The 18,283-nt window shown below is 38.5% G+C and overlaps 1 protein-coding gene across 1 annotated transcript in view; it reads right to left on the bottom strand.

The window, feature by feature from the left end:
- The window catches only part of ADGB (androglobin), a 182,455-nt gene that overhangs the window by 29,935 nt on the left and 134,237 nt on the right, over positions 1-18,283 (bottom strand). The window contains 2 exon segments of the mRNA XM_055136319.1: positions 5,840-6,024; positions 15,958-16,145. Coding sequence (XP_054992294.1) covers positions 5,840-6,024; positions 15,958-16,145 — 373 coding nt within the window.

Genomic DNA, 18,283 nt, shown 5'->3' with positions numbered 1-18,283 from the left:
AGAGAAAGCATTTGACAAGATCCAACATCCTTTCATGATGAAAACCCTCGCCAAAATGGGGTTTGGAGGAACTTTCCTCAAGATAGTCGAAGCCATCTATCACAAGCCTACGGCAAGCATTATCCTCAACGGGGAAAAACTAAGGGCCTTTCCTCTGAGATCAGGCACAAGACAAGGATGCCCACTCTCACCACTCCTCTTCAATATAGTACTGGAAGTACTTGCGATAGCTATTAGACAAGAAAAAGAGATTAAGGGCATCCAGATAGGAAAGGAAGAAATCAAACTCTCACTATTTGCAGACGACATGATACTATATCTAGAGAAGCCTAAAACCTCTACTAAGAAACTCTTAGAAACAATAGACTTATACAGTAAAGTTGCAGGCTACAAAATCAATACCCAAAAATCCATGGCCTTCATATATGCAAACAATGAGGCAGAGGAAAGGGACATGAAAAAAGCAATCCCATTCACAATCGTGCCCCAGAAAATCAAGTACCTCGGAATCAGCTTAACCAAGGAAGTAAAAGACCTTTACAAAGAAAACTACATAACGCTACTCCATGAAATCAAAGAGGACATGAGGAAATGGAAACATATACCCTGCTCGTGGATAGGGAGAATCAATGTTGTCAAAATGGCAATACTCCCTAAAGCATTATACAGATTCAATGTGATCCCTATAAATATACCCATGACACTCTTCAAAGAAATGGATCAAGCAATCCTAAAATTCATATGGAATAACAAACGTCCAAGGATAGCTAAAACAATTCTTGGGAAAAAGATGATGGGAGGCATCACCCTCCCCAACCTCAAACTTTACTACAAAGCAGTAACAATTAAAACACCATGGTACTGGAACAAAGGCAGAGCCGTAGACCAATGGAACAGGGTGGAATATCCCTACACACAACCCCAAATGTATGACCATCTAATCTTTGATAAGGGAGCAAGAGATGTGAAGTGGAGCAAGGAAAGCCTCTTTAACAAATGGTGCTGGCACAACTGGACAACTACATGCAAAAAAATGGGTTTAGACCTTGACCTGACACCATGCACAAAAGTCAGATCAAAATGGATTAAAGACCTCAACATTAGACCACAAACCATAAGGTACATTGAAGACAAGGTCGGCGAAACCCTCCACGATATTGAAGATAAAGGTATCTTCAAACGTGACACGGAACTAAGCAATCTAGTAAAAACAGAGATCAACAAATGGGACTACATTAAACTAAAAAGCTTCTGCACCGCAAGAGATACATTGACCAGAATCCAAAGACTATCCACAGAATGGGAAAGGATATTTACACAATACCCATCAGATAAGGGGTTGATATCAATGGTATATAAAGCACTGGTTGAACTCTACAAGAAGAAAACATCCAACCCCATCAAAAAATGGGGCGAAGAAATGAACAGAAACTTTACCAAGGAAGAAATACGAATGGCCAAAAGGCACATGAAAAAGTGCTCTGCATCACTAATCATCAGAGAGATGCAGATCAAAACAACCATGAGATACCACCTCACACCCCAGAGACTAGCACACATCCAAAAGAACAAAAGCAACCGCTGTTGGAGAGAATGTGGGGAGAAAGGGGCCCTTCTTCACTGCTGGTGGGAATGCCGACTGGTTCAGCCCTTCTGGAAAACAATTTGGACGACTCTCAAAAATTTAGATATTGAATTCCCATTTGACCCAGCAATACCACTGCTGGGAATATATCCCAGAGAGGCAAAAAAGTACAATCGAAACAACATCTGCACATGTATGTTCATCGCAGCACTGTTTACAATAGCCAGAATCTGGAAAAAACCCGAATGCCCCAGAATGGATGACTGGTTGAGGAAACTTTGGTACATCTATACAATGGAATACTATGCAGCTATTAGAAAAAAGGAGGTCAAGAATTTTGTAGTTAAGTGGATTGGCATGAAAAGTTTCATGCTGAGTGAAATGAGTCAGAAAGAGAGAGACAGACATAGAAAGATTGCACTCATCTATGGTATATAGAATAACAGAGTGGGAGACTAACACCCAAGAACTGTAGAAATAAGTACCAGGAGGTTGACTCCATGGCTTCGAGGCTGGCCTCACGTTCCGGGGAAAGGTCAACTCAGAGAAGCGATCACCAACTACATTGTAGTCGAAGGCCATGTGGGGGAAGGGAGTTGCGGGCTGAATGAGGGCTAGAGACTGAGCACAGCGGCCACTCAACAACTTTATTGCAAACCACAACAGCTAATTAGAGAGAGAGAACAGAAGGGAATGCCTTGCCACAGTGGCAGGGTCGGGTGGGGGGGAGATGGGATTGGGGAGGGTGGGAGGGACACTGGGTTTACGGGTGGTGGAGAATGGGCACTGGTGAAGGGATGGGTTCCCGAACTTTGTATGAGGGAAGTATAAGCACAAAAGTGTATAAATCTGTAACTGTACCCTCACGGTGATTCTCTAATTAAAAATAAATAAATTAAAAAAAAATAATAATTACATATTATTTTATTTAAATACATAAAATAATATGTAAGAACAATATTTGAGATTCTTAGTTGTCACAATAGTAAGGCTTTTCTTAATATTAGTGTTGTATTTAGACACTGAACAATTTACCTCTAAAATAAAGCATAAGTATTATTTAGTATTCTTAGTAAAACACTAATGAAAAGTCATTTGAGTAAGGTCACAGATAAAACATCAAAACAAGAAGTAAAATACACTCAAAATAAAAATATATATAATTCACTGTCACTGTCACTCTCATCCAGTTGTTCATCGATTTTGTCAGAGTGGGCACCAGTAATGTCTCCATCATGAGACTTGTTATTGTTTTTGGCATATTGAATATGCCACGGGTAGCTTGCCAGGCTCTGCCATGCGGTAGAGATACTCTTGGTAGCTTTCCAGGTTCTCCGAGAGGGACGGAGAAATTGAACCCTGGTGGGCTGCATGCAAGGCAAACATCCTACCGCTGTGCTATAAAATTTTATTACATTGGAACAGTAAAAATAGCTGAACTATTACTTGAAAATGTTAAACATTTATACATCTTCGAGTCAGGTGAAAGTTTAAAAACACAAAATATGGTTAACTTGAATAACACTGCATATAAAGTTTCGAGGCTTGAAAGGTGATAGAAACAATGAGCAGGAGAACTGGCCCTTATTAGGAAACCTGCCACTGGTGGGGGGGTAGTGGGGGGACTGAAGGGAAGTGGGATCGGGCAGGGAAGGGACCACCACAACAGTGATAGAGGGAAGTGGTTACTTTGAACCGGAACAAAGTGCTGAAAAAAAAAAGTGACATGCATGATACCCTATCAGGAGCAGAAGGGGTAGACCCCGGTGCCTAAAAAAGGAGGATGGGGTTGCTGCCGGGGGGGGGGGTGGTGGTGTGGAGTGTGGAGAAGAGGCGGGGTGGAGAAGAAAAGAAAAAGAAAAAAAGAAAAAAAGTGCCTTTCATAGAGGCAGGCTTGAGAACAGGAGAAATACTGGGATACTGGTGGAAGGAAGTGGACACTGGTAGAGGGACTGGTACTGGAACACTGTATGCAGGAAACTCAATCATGAATATCTCTGTTATTCACAGTGATTCAACAAAAGACATTTTTCTAAAATTTCATGACTATAAAATTACACTATAATTTATAAGATTACACTAAAATTTAATACAGTTAGTTCAGAAAACGTGCATATCATTAAACATATTTAATTGAAAGCAAGACTTAAATTATGAGTTGAACTTTCATTTGATGAAATGGAAAAAAGAACATTAGACTAAGTTTTTGAAATAGAGGAAAAGTTAAAAAGATGACCATGAAGAGCCAGAGATATAGTACAAAGGTTAAAACACTTGCCTTGCATGCAGCCAACCTAAGTTGCATCCCTGGAACACCATACAGTGACTCCTAGCAGGACTTATCTCTGAGCACAGAAACAGGAGTAATCCCTGAGCATTACTGGATGTGGCCCCCAAATAAAACAAAGAAAGTTGAACACAACTGGTAAAGTGGGTTTTATCTCTCTCTCTCTTACTCTCTCTCTCTCTAAATATATACACACACACATATATATGTGTGTGTGCATATATATGAATAAAGAGTGATAAAGTATTGTTAATGAATCCAAGAGTTCATTCTTTGATAAAGGAAGAAAACTTCTGAAAAGTCTGATTAATGATTTAAAAAAACACAAATAAACATGAATATTTAAAGATCAGTTTACAAATATATTCAGAATCGTGTAGAATTATAAGAAGTCCTATAATTTAGATGTATTTGAAAGACAGATTTAGCTATCACTTTTAAATAAAAACACATGGTATAGAATTGATAATTTAAAAAATAAATTCATAGGAATTAATTTGAGATAAGTAGTTAGTTTAAAGTAGTTTAAAGTAAGTATAAATAAAAGCATATCCCTTGAAAATATACTTAGTTTTGGGGTACAGAGATATAGTACAGAAAGTAGGGGTTTTGCTTTGCCTGCAGCCAACCTGGATTTGTGATGTCTGATAGCTCATATGATCCCTGAAACTCCACTAGGAGTTTTCCCCAAGCCAGGAGTAAGTACAAATGAGTGTGGTCAAAAAAAAAAAAAAAGAAGAAGAAGAAAAGAAAGAAAGTAAGTAAATTCATTAAGTTTAGAAATTCAAATAATAAACTTTTAAAGTGTTCTGTAATATTTAAAACAAGTAAACATACCACTATTTTCCAGAAATAATTTGACTGTATTATAATAATCATGACTATTATGCTGAAAGTAATAAAATGTTTGTAAATTTTTTTTGGGGGGGTTTGGGGGCCACGCTGGGTGATGCACAGTGGTTACTCCTGGCTCATACACTCAGGAGTTACTCTTGGTGGTGCTCGGGGGACAATATGGGATGCTGGGAATTGAACCCGGGTCTGCTGCATGCAAGACAAATGCCCTGCCCACTATGCTATCCTTCCAGCCCGACTGTTTGTAAATTTTAATTAGACTATTTTTTAAACAGTGGATTGGAAGTGAGATCACTTCAGGGTAATAAAATGTTATATGTTGCTCACAAATCTAAAAAGGCAAATAGTAAAAATGAGTTTCAAGTGTAATTTTAATTCTATTTATTTTTAGAGATTACTTTGATGGTGACACATTTGGTACAGTAGCTTGGAAAAATATTCTGCTTTAATCACAAGTTTTATAGATTGAAAGACTTACTAGTTTTTTTGTCTTAAAACAACATTTTAAAAGTCATCCACCTATCCTGACTATTCTACTAAATATTGCCATGATCTTAGGTGGGCATTTATCTATTCAAATGACTATTTTCATGTTTGAGGGGTAGTGAAAAAAAAAACTCAGGATATGAAAACAAGCCAGTGTTCCATGAGAGAAAATATATTTAAAAATTTTTGGCATGTTTCCACAATATAATACAGTGCCACCCACAAGGAAAGATGAAATTGTGTAGTCTGCTACAACTAGATGGAGATTAAGTTAGAAGGGAAAGGATGCAGCTTAGATACTTTCACTTATTTGTTGGTTATGGAGAAACAAAAGAAAAGAAAAAGAACAGGAAGCATCAAATGAGAATGCCAAGAAAAGAAGGGAGTGGATGAAGGCAGAGGATGCAGGGATGATGAAGGAACACCAGAACATTGGTTGAGGGTGTTGCGTTGGGCATTTCATTTTGGTGCCAGGGAGATGAGGTCACTGTACAGATCAACACCATAAATGCTAACACTCTTTTAATCATGTCATCCAAGCCATAATAACCATTAAAAGATTAAAATAAGGAAGTTAAAATGTATCTATGCATTTAAATAACTACACACAAACTAATCACACTTACATTGGTGACTCAAATCTTTTTCACCTCCGAAGAAGTTGATGACTGGGATTAAGGCCTGGCCTTTCCCAATGGTGCTCACGACAGTTTCTTCATTTTCCAGGATCTGCAGTTCGATGAATGCGTCGGGCTTGGAAGTGCGTACGTGTATTGTAACAGGATGTGGTGATGTCACCTTAATTGCATACCTGTGAAGAATAAAAAATGTGAAGAATAAAAAAAAGGATAAAAAATGTGGTATGTGAGTGCCTTGGTCTTTCCTTCAGTTCAGTCAATGGAAACAGTATAATTAGCTGATACCATAATCTCCAAGCAAAACCACTGAAGTCCTCTGAAAGTCCTCTGAAGGAGTCCTTTGAAAATCTAGAGATACTATTGACAGTAGAAATTTTTTGTCAAAGGATCACAAACATGCATTTTTAAAAGGGCGGAGTACACACTTTTAGTAGTATCAGTCCTACAGAGAACTGTGGGACTTTTTGTTCAGATACAGTAAGCGCTCACAAGTCTTGGTAGGTCTGCAAACTGCCACTACCTTCCCATGTACCTTCCCATGAGCGCCTCCTGCCAGGTCAGACAAAGAGCACATACAAGCAACCTGCAGAGCCTGTTAACAGTGGCAAGAGCAGACCTCCCACATGTCCTCTCCTCTTCCATGTGGGCTGGAAACCTCTTGCAGAAAGGTTGGAATTGATCCTTCCTTAATGCAGTTGAGGGCTGGAGCAATAGCACAGCTATTGTAGGGAGTTTGCCAACAGAGCCAACCTAGGTTCGAATCCTCCGTCCCTTTCAAAGAGCACGGTTTCCCCATCAGGTTTCAATTTCTCTAGAAACTTGCTTGTCTCAGTATCATCTTTCTCCTCTGCTTAAATAAATCTCTCCCCTTCGTTCTCTTCATCTTGGGATTTGGTACACATTCGGGCACACCATTGGGTTTCATTCCTTTTTACTCATTTAAAAAATGCAAATCAAAGTAAAAAATAAAATGAAATACAAGAAATCTTCAACCAAGCCTGCAGTCCAGCACGGTGCTAGTTATTTCACTCATCACCTTCCTCGATCCCAGTCTCTAGTTACAGAAAGGAAATTTTCTCCTTTAGCTGTCTTCATCTCATCGTTTCTCACTCACTTCCAACACTCCTCTCTGTCCCCAGCTGCGGTACTCAATTTTCTCTGGATCGGGTTTCAAGAAGCTGGTCACCACCCTATAGATTAACTTCAGTTCTCATCTTGTTTGATTTCTCCTGAGAATCTGACAGAGTTGAAACCAGTTCTCCTAGGAGCACAACAAATTTGTGCCTCATATTTGAAGGTGCTTAAAAACAAAGACTCGTGTTCCAGTGACAGTCCCAGAAGTATCTTCATGTTCTCTCTCAGCGCTAACTTCCATTGAATATCCTTTGATAAAATAGTGATTCCCAAATTTGTATCTTCAGCTCAAACTCTATGCAATGGCACTTGGACATTGTCAGAATTTATGCTCCAAAATGAAGTGTTTTCCTAGTGCTCAGTCTGCAAATGGAGTTGTGTTCCCAGCACCTCTGTCTGAGCAGTTGATATATCCCATGTCAAAGATCAATGTTCAACACCCCAGGAATTCTAATCATCCAACACAACAAGTTCGCTTAATAGATTATTTTGTAAACTTTATTTTCCATTCTAATTCTATTATCATCGTGTTGTTGGGCATCCTTTTGCCAATGGTTAGGTGATGTTCTAGCTTTCAATACTATTACTAAATGATCTCATCTTTTTAGGATATAGGTCTTTTAAAGTTTATCGAATGTTGTCAATAGACCAGGCAAATAATGTGAAGGCAATTGGTTTATAAGGAGCTCAAAGGGAAGACTTAATACAACTATTAATGGCAAGCAAAAGCAATGGCAAATATTAAAGTAACTGATTCTTTTTGACTCTGGTACTGATTACTCTTCAAATAAAATGAATTTCATATGCTCTCCCCAAATAAATCCTTTTTCTGGACATTCATGCATATGGTAAATTAAGCTAACCTACTTCTTAACTAAATTTATATAACTATATGAATTATAACAAATCTTATGAATTTAAGGACCACTCTAATAAAAATATTAGTAAAATAAAATATGGTAAATTAAGCTAACCTACTTCTTAGCTAAATTTAAATAACTATATGAATTATAACAAATCATATGAATTTAAGGACCACTCTAAAAAATATTAGTAAAATAAAAATAACAGATACTGTTTTATCTACATAATTGCTAGTGATAAGGTGATATTTATAAATGATATAAGGCTAATTTTGATTATAATAATTCTTAAAAATCTTTGTACTACAGGTCAAAGGCAACAAGAGAGAGCTAATTCACATAACTGACTTGGTATTGGGGATGGGAGTTTGAAAGGGTGAGGATGTTGGAGTCTTTGGTGATGGGTATGTGTTAGAATTATGTGCATGAGAAACTATTAATAGTAATGTAAACCACAGAAACTTAATCAATAAAAAATTTTAAAAAATTTTGTACAAAATAAAATGTGTATGAGGCTTAAGGAACAAAATAAAAACCAGTTTCATTTAAAGAATGTATATAGTTTAATTAAGCCTTTGAATATAGACAGTTTAACTAAGCCTCAAATACCTATCTGGTTGCAGTTCCATAAACTAAACTGAATTATCTGTATGCCTGACATTTTTTTTTACCATGTTTCTGCCCTTGTGAATATTCTGCATTATACTTTTGTAGAGATTGGTTTTTGTATATTTATTATTATAAACTATTTGATTCCACCAGCAGTATATAAATCTAAACTACTAGATGACTCATTTGTAGTTGAAATTTTGAGGTTTAAGTGATCCAGAATTTAGAATTGTTACTTGTTTGTTCTAATTTAAGAATTTTCAAAATTAAAACTGGAGACTTTTCCAATGTTAACTGATTCTTACATAAAATGTTTACAAGATGATCTCAAAATTACTTTTCAAAAATAGACTATATTAACACCTTGCTCTGCGTTATAAAATTACCACCCAGAAGTTTTAAGCCCTAGTCACTGAACTTAATACAGATTCTTTCTAATTTCCTATAGATACAAAATGTCTGCCAAAGCTTCCAATGAGATATTTACTATAATTTCAAGAAATTAAATGGAAATGTAATGTAAATAAACAATAGAAGCTAACAGCATGGAGTACAATTAAGTATTTTATATGTGTATTATATATGCACATTTATATTTGGACGGAGTGATAGCACAGCAGGTAGGGCATTTGCCTTGCACATGGCCGACCCAGGTTCGATTCCTCATGGAGAGCCCGGCAAGTTACCAAGAGTATCCCACCCTCATGGCAGAGCCTGGCAAGCTCCCTGTGGTGTATTCTATAAACCAAACAGTAATAAGTCCAACAATGGAGACGTTACTGGTGCCTGCTCGAGCAAATCTATGAACAATGGGACAACAGTGCTACAGTGCTATTGATACTTTGGTAATAAGGTATCGATATACATTAGAGGAAGGAGAATGAGAGAGAAAGTATTTTAAAATGGGCATATAAGAAAGTCTGGTATTCCAGACACACTTTTCTACCAACAAAATTTAATGAGGTCCTAAAGTGGCAAGGGACATTGAAAATTTAGCATGCATAAAAATAACATATAAAAATTAGAAATAGAAACTGTCCCCCAGGTCGGCTTTCTGCCGGCTTGGGCTTCTCTGCATCCTCTCCCACTTTGCCGCCACGGCCAATCAAGACCAGCGCCGCCCCATCTCACGCGTCTTGAACAGGTGAGGAACGACCAGGAAATGCTTCCCTGCGCTCCGCGGACCTGCAAGAAACTGCGACCCAGCCAGGAAGATTCTGGGGGCATGGCCTGTATCGCAGTGGGCGTGGTCTCAAAGTGGGCGTGGCCTTCTGTCGGAGCTGTGGCCACTAACGCGGCCGTAGATATTATTTCCACAGATATTATCTCTGACCTTAGCACAATAGGTATTATCTATTTCTTTGAAAATCACTTTAATCATTTCAACCACCTATGCAAAATACCCATTAGCTTAGTCTAACTTTATACAACCTATCAGTGAATAAGAGAAGCTTAGCACAAACAGAAACCCTCCTTCCCACAACAAGAGGGAACAGGAATAAAGAACCACAAAGCTCAGACTCTACACTTCCATATCAAGATGGAGAAGCAGCGAAAATCCCCTCCACCAAGAGAAGGAAATGAAAAGATTCCAGAAACATCATCAGGGGCTACTCACATCTACGACCTCTCAGATAAACAATTCAGAGAGGAAATCTGGAGGAGAGTCGACCTATTACAAGCAACCATGGAACAGACATCCAATAAGTTGCGGGAAGAGATGAATGAAGCACTGCAACGGTCTACCGAGAAAATGCAGGAAGAAATGAGAGCAGAAATTTCAAACCTACCAACGGAAGTCACACAAATAAAGGAATCAGTAGAGGAACTAAAAATCTCCTTAAATGGCCTCAACAGTAGAATGACTACAGCTGAAGACAGAATCAGCGACCTAGAAGATGAGCTACAGAAAGCTTATAGACAACAACAAATCATGGCTAAAGACCTCAACATGCCTATAGAACGAATCAGAGCCCTGGGGGATGACTTCAAGAGGAACAACATTAGAATCACTGGAGTACCAGAACCACAGGGAAGTAACCCCAATGAAAAAAACACAGTCAAAGACATCATTGCTAAGAAATTCCCAGAGCTGGAGAAGGCAGGCATCCAGATACAAGGAGTCCGAAGAGTACCAGCAAAAAGAGACCCAAATAAAAAGACTCCAAGGCATATCATAGTCAGAATGACGGATACTATGGCTAGAGACACAATTCTGCAAGCAGCAAGGTCAAAGAAGGTAATCACATACAAAGGAGCACCCCTCAGATTTATAGCAGACCTGTCAGAGGAGACCCTCTGAGCCCGAAGACAATGGTGGGACATAGTGAAAAAACTCAATGAAATGAATGCCTCACCAAGAATACTTTATCTGGCTAAACTCTCACTCAAACTCGAAGGAAACATACACTACTTCTTGGACAAAAAACAGCTCAGGAACTTCATAGACTCAAAACCAAACTTGAAAGAAGGTCTAAAGGGGCTACTGTGAGACAAGTAGGAGCCCCATAAGAACAACAAATCCCACAGAAAGATGACACAAAACCCCATCACAATAATCTCTCTCAATGTCAATGGCCTAAATGCACCTATCAAGAGACACAGAGTGGCAAAATGGATCCGGAAATTAAACCCAACATTCTGTTGCCTGCAAGAAACTCACCTGAACAAACAGAGTAAACATAGACTCAAAGTAAAAGGATGGAAAACAATCCTGCAAGCAAACAACCCCCTTAAAAAAGCTGGCGTGGCCATCCTAATATCCGACAACATAGATTTCAGGTTGAAAAAGATTAAAAGGGAGTGAAGGTCATTTTCTGTTTATCAAGGGATATGTACAAAAGGAAGAAATCACATTCTTAAACATATATGCACCTAATGAGCGACCAGCTAAATATTTAAAACAACTCCTAACAGACTTCAAAGAGGACATCACTAATAGCACAATTGTAGTCGGAGACTTCAATACGGCCTTATCACCTCTAGATAGATGGACAAGAACAAAACTCAACAAGGAAACACTGACTCTGAAAGAAGAAATTGAAGAGAGAGGCCTAATAGACCTATACAGGGCCTTACACCCCAAAAAGAAAGAATACACATTCTTTTCCAGTGCACACGGAACATTTTCTAAAATAGACCATGTACTGGGCCCCAGAACATGCCTCAATAGAATCGGAAAAATAGAAATTGTATCAACCATCTTTTCAGACCACGATGTGCTGAAGATAGAAGCTAACCACTCACCGACATGGAGAATCAAATCAAACACTTGGAAATTAAACAACTCAATGTTGAACAATGAGTGGGTCAGGAAGAAAATCAAGGAAGAAATCAAAAAATACTTAGAAACAAATGAGATTGAAGACACGAGCTGCCAAAACCTATGGGACGCAGCTAAAGCCGTGATAAGGGGAAAATTTATAGCTCTACAAGCATTCCTCAGGAAGGAAGAAAGGGCCCACATAGACAGCTTGACTTCACGACTCAAGACCTTAGAAAAGGACCAGAAAAAGGAACCCAAACCAGATCTAAGGAAAGATATAATAAAAATTAGAGCAGAAATTAATGACATGGAAACCAAAAAGACAATCTGAAAGATCAATGAAACAAAGAGCTGGTTCTTCTAGAAAATGAATAAAATTGATAAACCGCTAGCAAGACTCACAAAGAAAGAAAGAGAGAGAACCCTAATAAATCGAATCAGAAATGAAAAGGGGGACATCATAACAGAAACCAGTGAGAATCAAAAGATCATTAGAGACTACTTCGAAAGTCTATATGCCACAAAATAGGAGAACCTAAAAGAAATGGATGGATTCCTCGATTCCTACAATCCCCCAAGACTGAACAAAGAAGACTTGGAATACCTGAATAGACCCATCAATGTTAAGGAAATTGAAACTGTAATCAAAAACCTCCCCAAAAACAAAAGCCCAAACCTAGATGGTTTCACTGGCGAATTCTTCCAAACATTTAAAGAAGACCTGTTGCCTATTTTCCTCAAACTTTTCCAGGAAATTGAAAAAACAGGAACTCTCCCAAACAGTTTCTATGAAGCACACATCTCCCTAATACCAAAAGCAAACAAAGATACCACTAAGAAAGAAAATTACAGACCAATATCCCTGATGAACACTGATGTGAAGATCCTCAACAAAATACTAGCAAATAGGATCCAACAACTCATCAAAAAGATCATACATCACGACCAAGTGGGATTCATCCCGGGGATGCAAGGATGGTTTAACATTTGGAAATCAATCAACATAATCCACCATATCAAAGAAAGTAAAGAAAAAAACCATATGATCATATCAATAGATGCAGAGAAAGCCTTTGACAAGATCCAACATCCTTTCATGATGAAAACCCTCACCAAAATGGGGTTTGGAGGAACTTTCCTCAAGATAGTGGAAGCCATCTATCACAAGCCTACGGCAAACATTATCCTCAATGGGGAAAAACTAAGGGCCTTTCCTCTGAGATCAGGCATAAGACAAGGATGCCCACTCTCACCACTCCTCTTCAATATAGTACTGGAAGTACTTGCGATAGTTATTAGACAAGAAAAAGAGATTAAGGGCATCCAGATAGGAAAGGAAGAAATCAAACTCTCACTATTTGCAGACGATATGATACTATACCTAGAGAAGCCTAAAGCCTCTACTAAGAAACTCTTAGAAACAATAGATTTATACAGTAAAGTTGCAGGCTACAAAATCAATACCCAAAAATCCATGGCCTTCATATATGCAAACAATGAGGCAGAGGAAAGGGACATGAAAAAAGCAATCCAATTCACAATCGTGCCCCAGAAAATCAAGTACCTCGGAATCAGCTTAACGAAGGAAGTAAAAGACCTCTACAAAGAAAACTACAAAACGCTACTCCATGAAATCAAAGAGGACATGAGGAAATGGAAACATATATCCTGCTCGTGGATAGGGAGAACCAATGTTGTCAAAATGGCAATACTCCCCAAAGCATTATACAGATTCAACGCGATCCCTATAAGGATACCCATGACATTCTTCAAAGAAATGGATCAAGTAATCCTAAAATTCATATGGAACAACAAACGTCCAAGGATACCTAAAAAAAATTCTTGGGAAAAAGACGATGGGAGGCATCACCCTCCCCAACCTCAAACTTTACTACAAAGCAGTAACAATTAAAACAGCATGGTACTGGAACATAGGCAGAGCCGTAGACCAATGGAACAGGGTGGAATATCCCTACACACAACCCCAAATGTATGACCATCTAATCTTTGATAAGGGAGCAAAAGATGTGAAGTGGAGCAAGGAAAGCCTCTTTAACAAATGGTGCTGGCACAACTGGACAACCACATGCAAAAAAATGGGTTTAGACCTTGACCTGACACCATGCACAAAAGTCAGATCAAAATGGATTAAAGACCTCAACATTAGACCACAAACCATAAGGTACATTGAAGACAAGGTTGGCGAAACCCTCCACGATATTGAAGATAAAGGTATCTTCAAAGGCTACACGGAACTAAGCAATCTAGTAAAAACAGAGATCAACAAATGGGACTACATTAAACTAAAAAGCTTCTGCACCGCAAGAGATACAGTGACCAGAATACAAAGACTATCCACAGAATGGGAAAGGATATTTACACAATACCCATCAGATAAGGGGTTGATATCAATGGTATATAAAGCACTGGTTGAACTCTACAAGAAGAAAACATCCAACCCCATCAAAAAATGGGGCGAAGAAATGAACAGAAACTTTACCAAGGAAGAAATACGAATGGCCAAAAGGCACATGAAAAAGTGCTCTACATCACTAATCATCAGAGAGATGCAGATCAAAACAACCACGAGATACCACCTCACACCACAGAGACTAGCACACATCCATAAGAACAAAAGCAACCACTGTTGGAGAGGATGTGGGGAGAAAGGGACCCTTCTACACTGCTGGTGGGAATGCCGACTGGTTCAGCCCTTCTGGAAAACCATATGGACGATTCTCAAAAAATTAGATATTGAGCTCCCATTTGACCCAGCAATACCGCTGCTGGGAATATATCCCAGAGAGGCAAAAAAGTATAATCGAAATGACATCTGCACATGTATGTTCATCGCAGCACTGTTTACAATAGCCAGAATCTGGAAAAAACCCAAATGCCCTAGAATGGATGACTGGTTGAGGAAACTTTGGTACATCTATACAATGGAATACTATGCAGCTGTTAGAAAAAAGGAGGTCATGAATTTTGTATTTAAGTGGATTTGCATGAAAAGTTTCATGCTGAGTGAAATGAGTCAGAAAGAGAGAGACAGACATAGAAAGATTGCACTCATCTATGGTATATAGAATAACAGAGTGGGAGACTAACACCCAAGAATTGTAGAAATAAGTACCAGGAGGTTGACTCCATGGCTTGGAGGCTGGCCTCACATTCTGGGGAAAGGGCAACTCAGAGAAGGGATCACCAACTATAATGTAGTCGAAGGCCATGTGGGGGAAGGGAGTTTCGGGCTGAATGAGGGCTAAAGACTGAGCACAGTGGCCACTCAACACCTTTATTGCAAACCACAACAGCTAATTAGAGAGAGAGAACAGAAGGGAATGCCCTGCCTCAGTGGCAGGGTGGGGTGGGGGGAGATGGGATTGGGGAGGGTGGGAGGGATGCTGGGTTTACTGGTGGTGGAGAATGGGCACTGGTGAAGGGATGGGTTCCCGAACTTTTTATGAGGGATGCATAAGCACAAAAGTGTATAAATCTGTAACTGTACCCTCACGGTGATTCACTAATTAAAAATAAATAAATTTAAAAAAAGATTTAAAAAAATACATAGAAAAACTTTACAAATATAAAATATTATGTAGTCTATTATAAATTGATACAGAGCTTGTAATATTTTTGTTTGTTTTGCTATAAAATTGTAAATATATTAGTGGCAAGCATTCTTAAAATTTATCTTTTTAATGTACTAGTTGTATTTCATTTCATTTTTCTGCTTTTCTTTCTCCAGTGGCTGACAAGAAAAAAAGATAAATTTAAACTTTGTAGATCTGTAATTTTCCATATATCACTAAGCAATAAAAATATCAGCAAAAAATTTTTAAAAAATTAGAAATAAATGAAGAATTCATGAAAGAAAGTGGAATCCATGGTGGAGCTATTTATGGAAAGTATGGAGATAAGCATAAAATTATGTCAGTTCAGGAGAAACCCACACAAAAGACCCAGCAGAGATGGAGCAGAACAAGGAATAAGACAGGAAAATAGATGCATTCCAAAAGAATGTGTAAACCATAATTCGAAACTGACTCAGTATTTAAAACCACAATTTATCAAAGAGAAAAAGAATTATTCTCCATAATTACTGCTGTTATCTGAAACATATCATTTCAATATTAAAGTTTCAAAGAAGAAAGAAACACTGACATCTAAAATATTGAATAAATTACAAGCACTATTTTAAAAGGAATGGATCTCTCCTTGTCATACACTTGTACCTGAATAAAATGTTCTTATCATTGGGTATGTAGTAATCTCTGAATTCTTTGACAATAAAAATATTGCTTGGAGAATCTCGACTGAGGCTTGGGAGTGGAGCATACGAACCAATGAGGCGCAGTTTCCATCTTCCAGATGATACATACATGTCACTAGAAAATGCTTCAGCCATGAATGTGTATCCTCTCTGCAGTTAAGGATTACATGGAAGTAAGTTGCACTGTTACAAATCTCTCCAAGAGCAGTACGTGACTTCACAGTATAAGACTATGACTACATGCAGTTTTACATAAAAAAATATAATAAATAAGATACCTACCTAATGAACAATAATAGCTAATAGTTATGAATTAAATAAATAGCACTGTAATCCCATTGTTCATTGATTTGCTCGAGTGGGCACCAATAATGTCTCCATTGTGAGACTTCTTGTTACTAGTTTTGGCATATCGAATATGCACCGGGGAGCTTGCCAGGCTCTGCTGTGCGGGCGGGATACTCTCGGTAGCTTGCCGGGCTCTCCGAGAGGGATGGTGGAATTGAACCCGGGTCAACCGTGTGCAAGGCAAATGCCCTACCCGCTGTGCTATTGCTCAGTCTCATAAAAACATTATTAAATACATCTTTTAAAATTTAAGGATTTTTTTTCATTACCCATTGACAGTAACTTTAATTTCACTGCAAAATTGAAAGCCCATGATCCACTGCAAAAACTCTCCTTCTCCCCTCACAGACATAGGGCTACCCTATTGTCAACATAAAATTCAATGTGCCTGTCAGTCCCTGACAACCTTTTGCCTTTCCCCAAATGTTATGAAGTTAGGATCATACACTACACAAGCTTTTCCAGTTAACTCCTTTCATTATAAATATCCATTTGATCTACATCCCATTGAGTGGATGTGCCACGGATTATTCATTGACTTAAACGAAGGTTGTCTTGAATGCTTCCAAATTTCTACAGATATAGCACAGTGGTTGGGCGTTCGCCTTTCACAGGGCCGACCCAAGTATTGGATATGCCAAAAACAGTAACAATAAGTCTCTCAATAAGAGACGCTACTGGTGCCTGCTCAAAAAAATCAATGAGCAACGGGATGACAGTGACAGTGACAGTGGATAAGCAAAACACCTACAAGGATCCATATGTAGGTTTTTCTGTGGCCACAAGGTTTCAAATGTTTTGGGTAAGTACTAAGAAATGTGGCTACTGAATTAAATAGAAAGAGTTATTTCACAAAAAACCAACCAACACCCCCCCCCCACTGCCACTGAACTTCCCTGCAAAGTGGCTGCATTATTTTCACTCTTGTGAGCAATAATAAGTGAGAGACCCTTTCACTCCATAGTATTTGGTATTTTTGACAGTGCTCCAAAATTGGGCCATTCTAATATGTGGAGCTGTTTCACATTGCTTTAGTTCCTTTTGCGACATAATGAGTCATCTTTTCATACAATTATTTGCCATCTGTCTACCTATTTTTGGTTTGATGTCTGAAGATCTTTGACCCCTTTAAAACTAGGTTGTTTGCTTTACTATTGTTGAGTTTTTAGTGTTGCTTATTGATTAATACAAAAATAATCCATAGAATCATAAGTGTAAATCAACTACAGAGACCAATTGCAGAGAATTTGCCTGAGAAAATTAAGGAGAAAAAATGAAGGAGGGAAAGGCAGCTGAGACAGAGAAGGGAACACCTAGTAGAGAATGTTGGGAGGACCCACTCGGGTTGAAAGCTGCGTGCCGAAAGTAGACTATAGACTGAACATGATGGCCACTCAATACCTCTCTTGCAAACTACAGCATCCAACAGGAGAGAACAAAAGGGAATGCCCTGCCACAGAGGCGGGGGGGGGGGTGGTGGGGGTTGGGGTGGGAGTGGTGGGAGGGATACTAGGAACATTGGTAGAAGAGAATGAGCCCTGGTGGAAGGATGTAAATGATCGCCATATGACTGAAATGCAGACATCAAAGTTCATAAGTTTGTAACTGTACCTCACAGTGATTCACTAATAAAAATTTTTTTAAAAAGACATACAAAGCCATATGTTTATAGAGTGGAAGATAATAGCGAATATATATCTCCTGGTTTCCACTGATGATAAACCCTGTTTTTTTTTTGGACATTTATTTTTGTTATGCATCCCTGTTTGGTACAGAAACCAAAAACAACAAAAAAACTAACTGTTCAGTTGTAATAAAGTGCTAGTTGCTCCCAAGCCTGGATGAAATCTGTTGCCCTGCACAAGATTGGGAATTGTGGGTGAAGAGCTTCATGTAACTACAATCTCCAGAAGTATTTGGGAATAAGTCAAACTCAAAAG

The sequence above is a fragment of the Sorex araneus genome, chromosome 4 (assembly GCF_027595985.1).
Source record: "Sorex araneus isolate mSorAra2 chromosome 4, mSorAra2.pri, whole genome shotgun sequence".
Lineage (NCBI taxonomy): Eukaryota > Metazoa > Chordata > Mammalia > Eulipotyphla > Soricidae > Sorex > Sorex araneus.
This window is presented reverse-complemented; position numbering and strand designations above follow the sequence as displayed.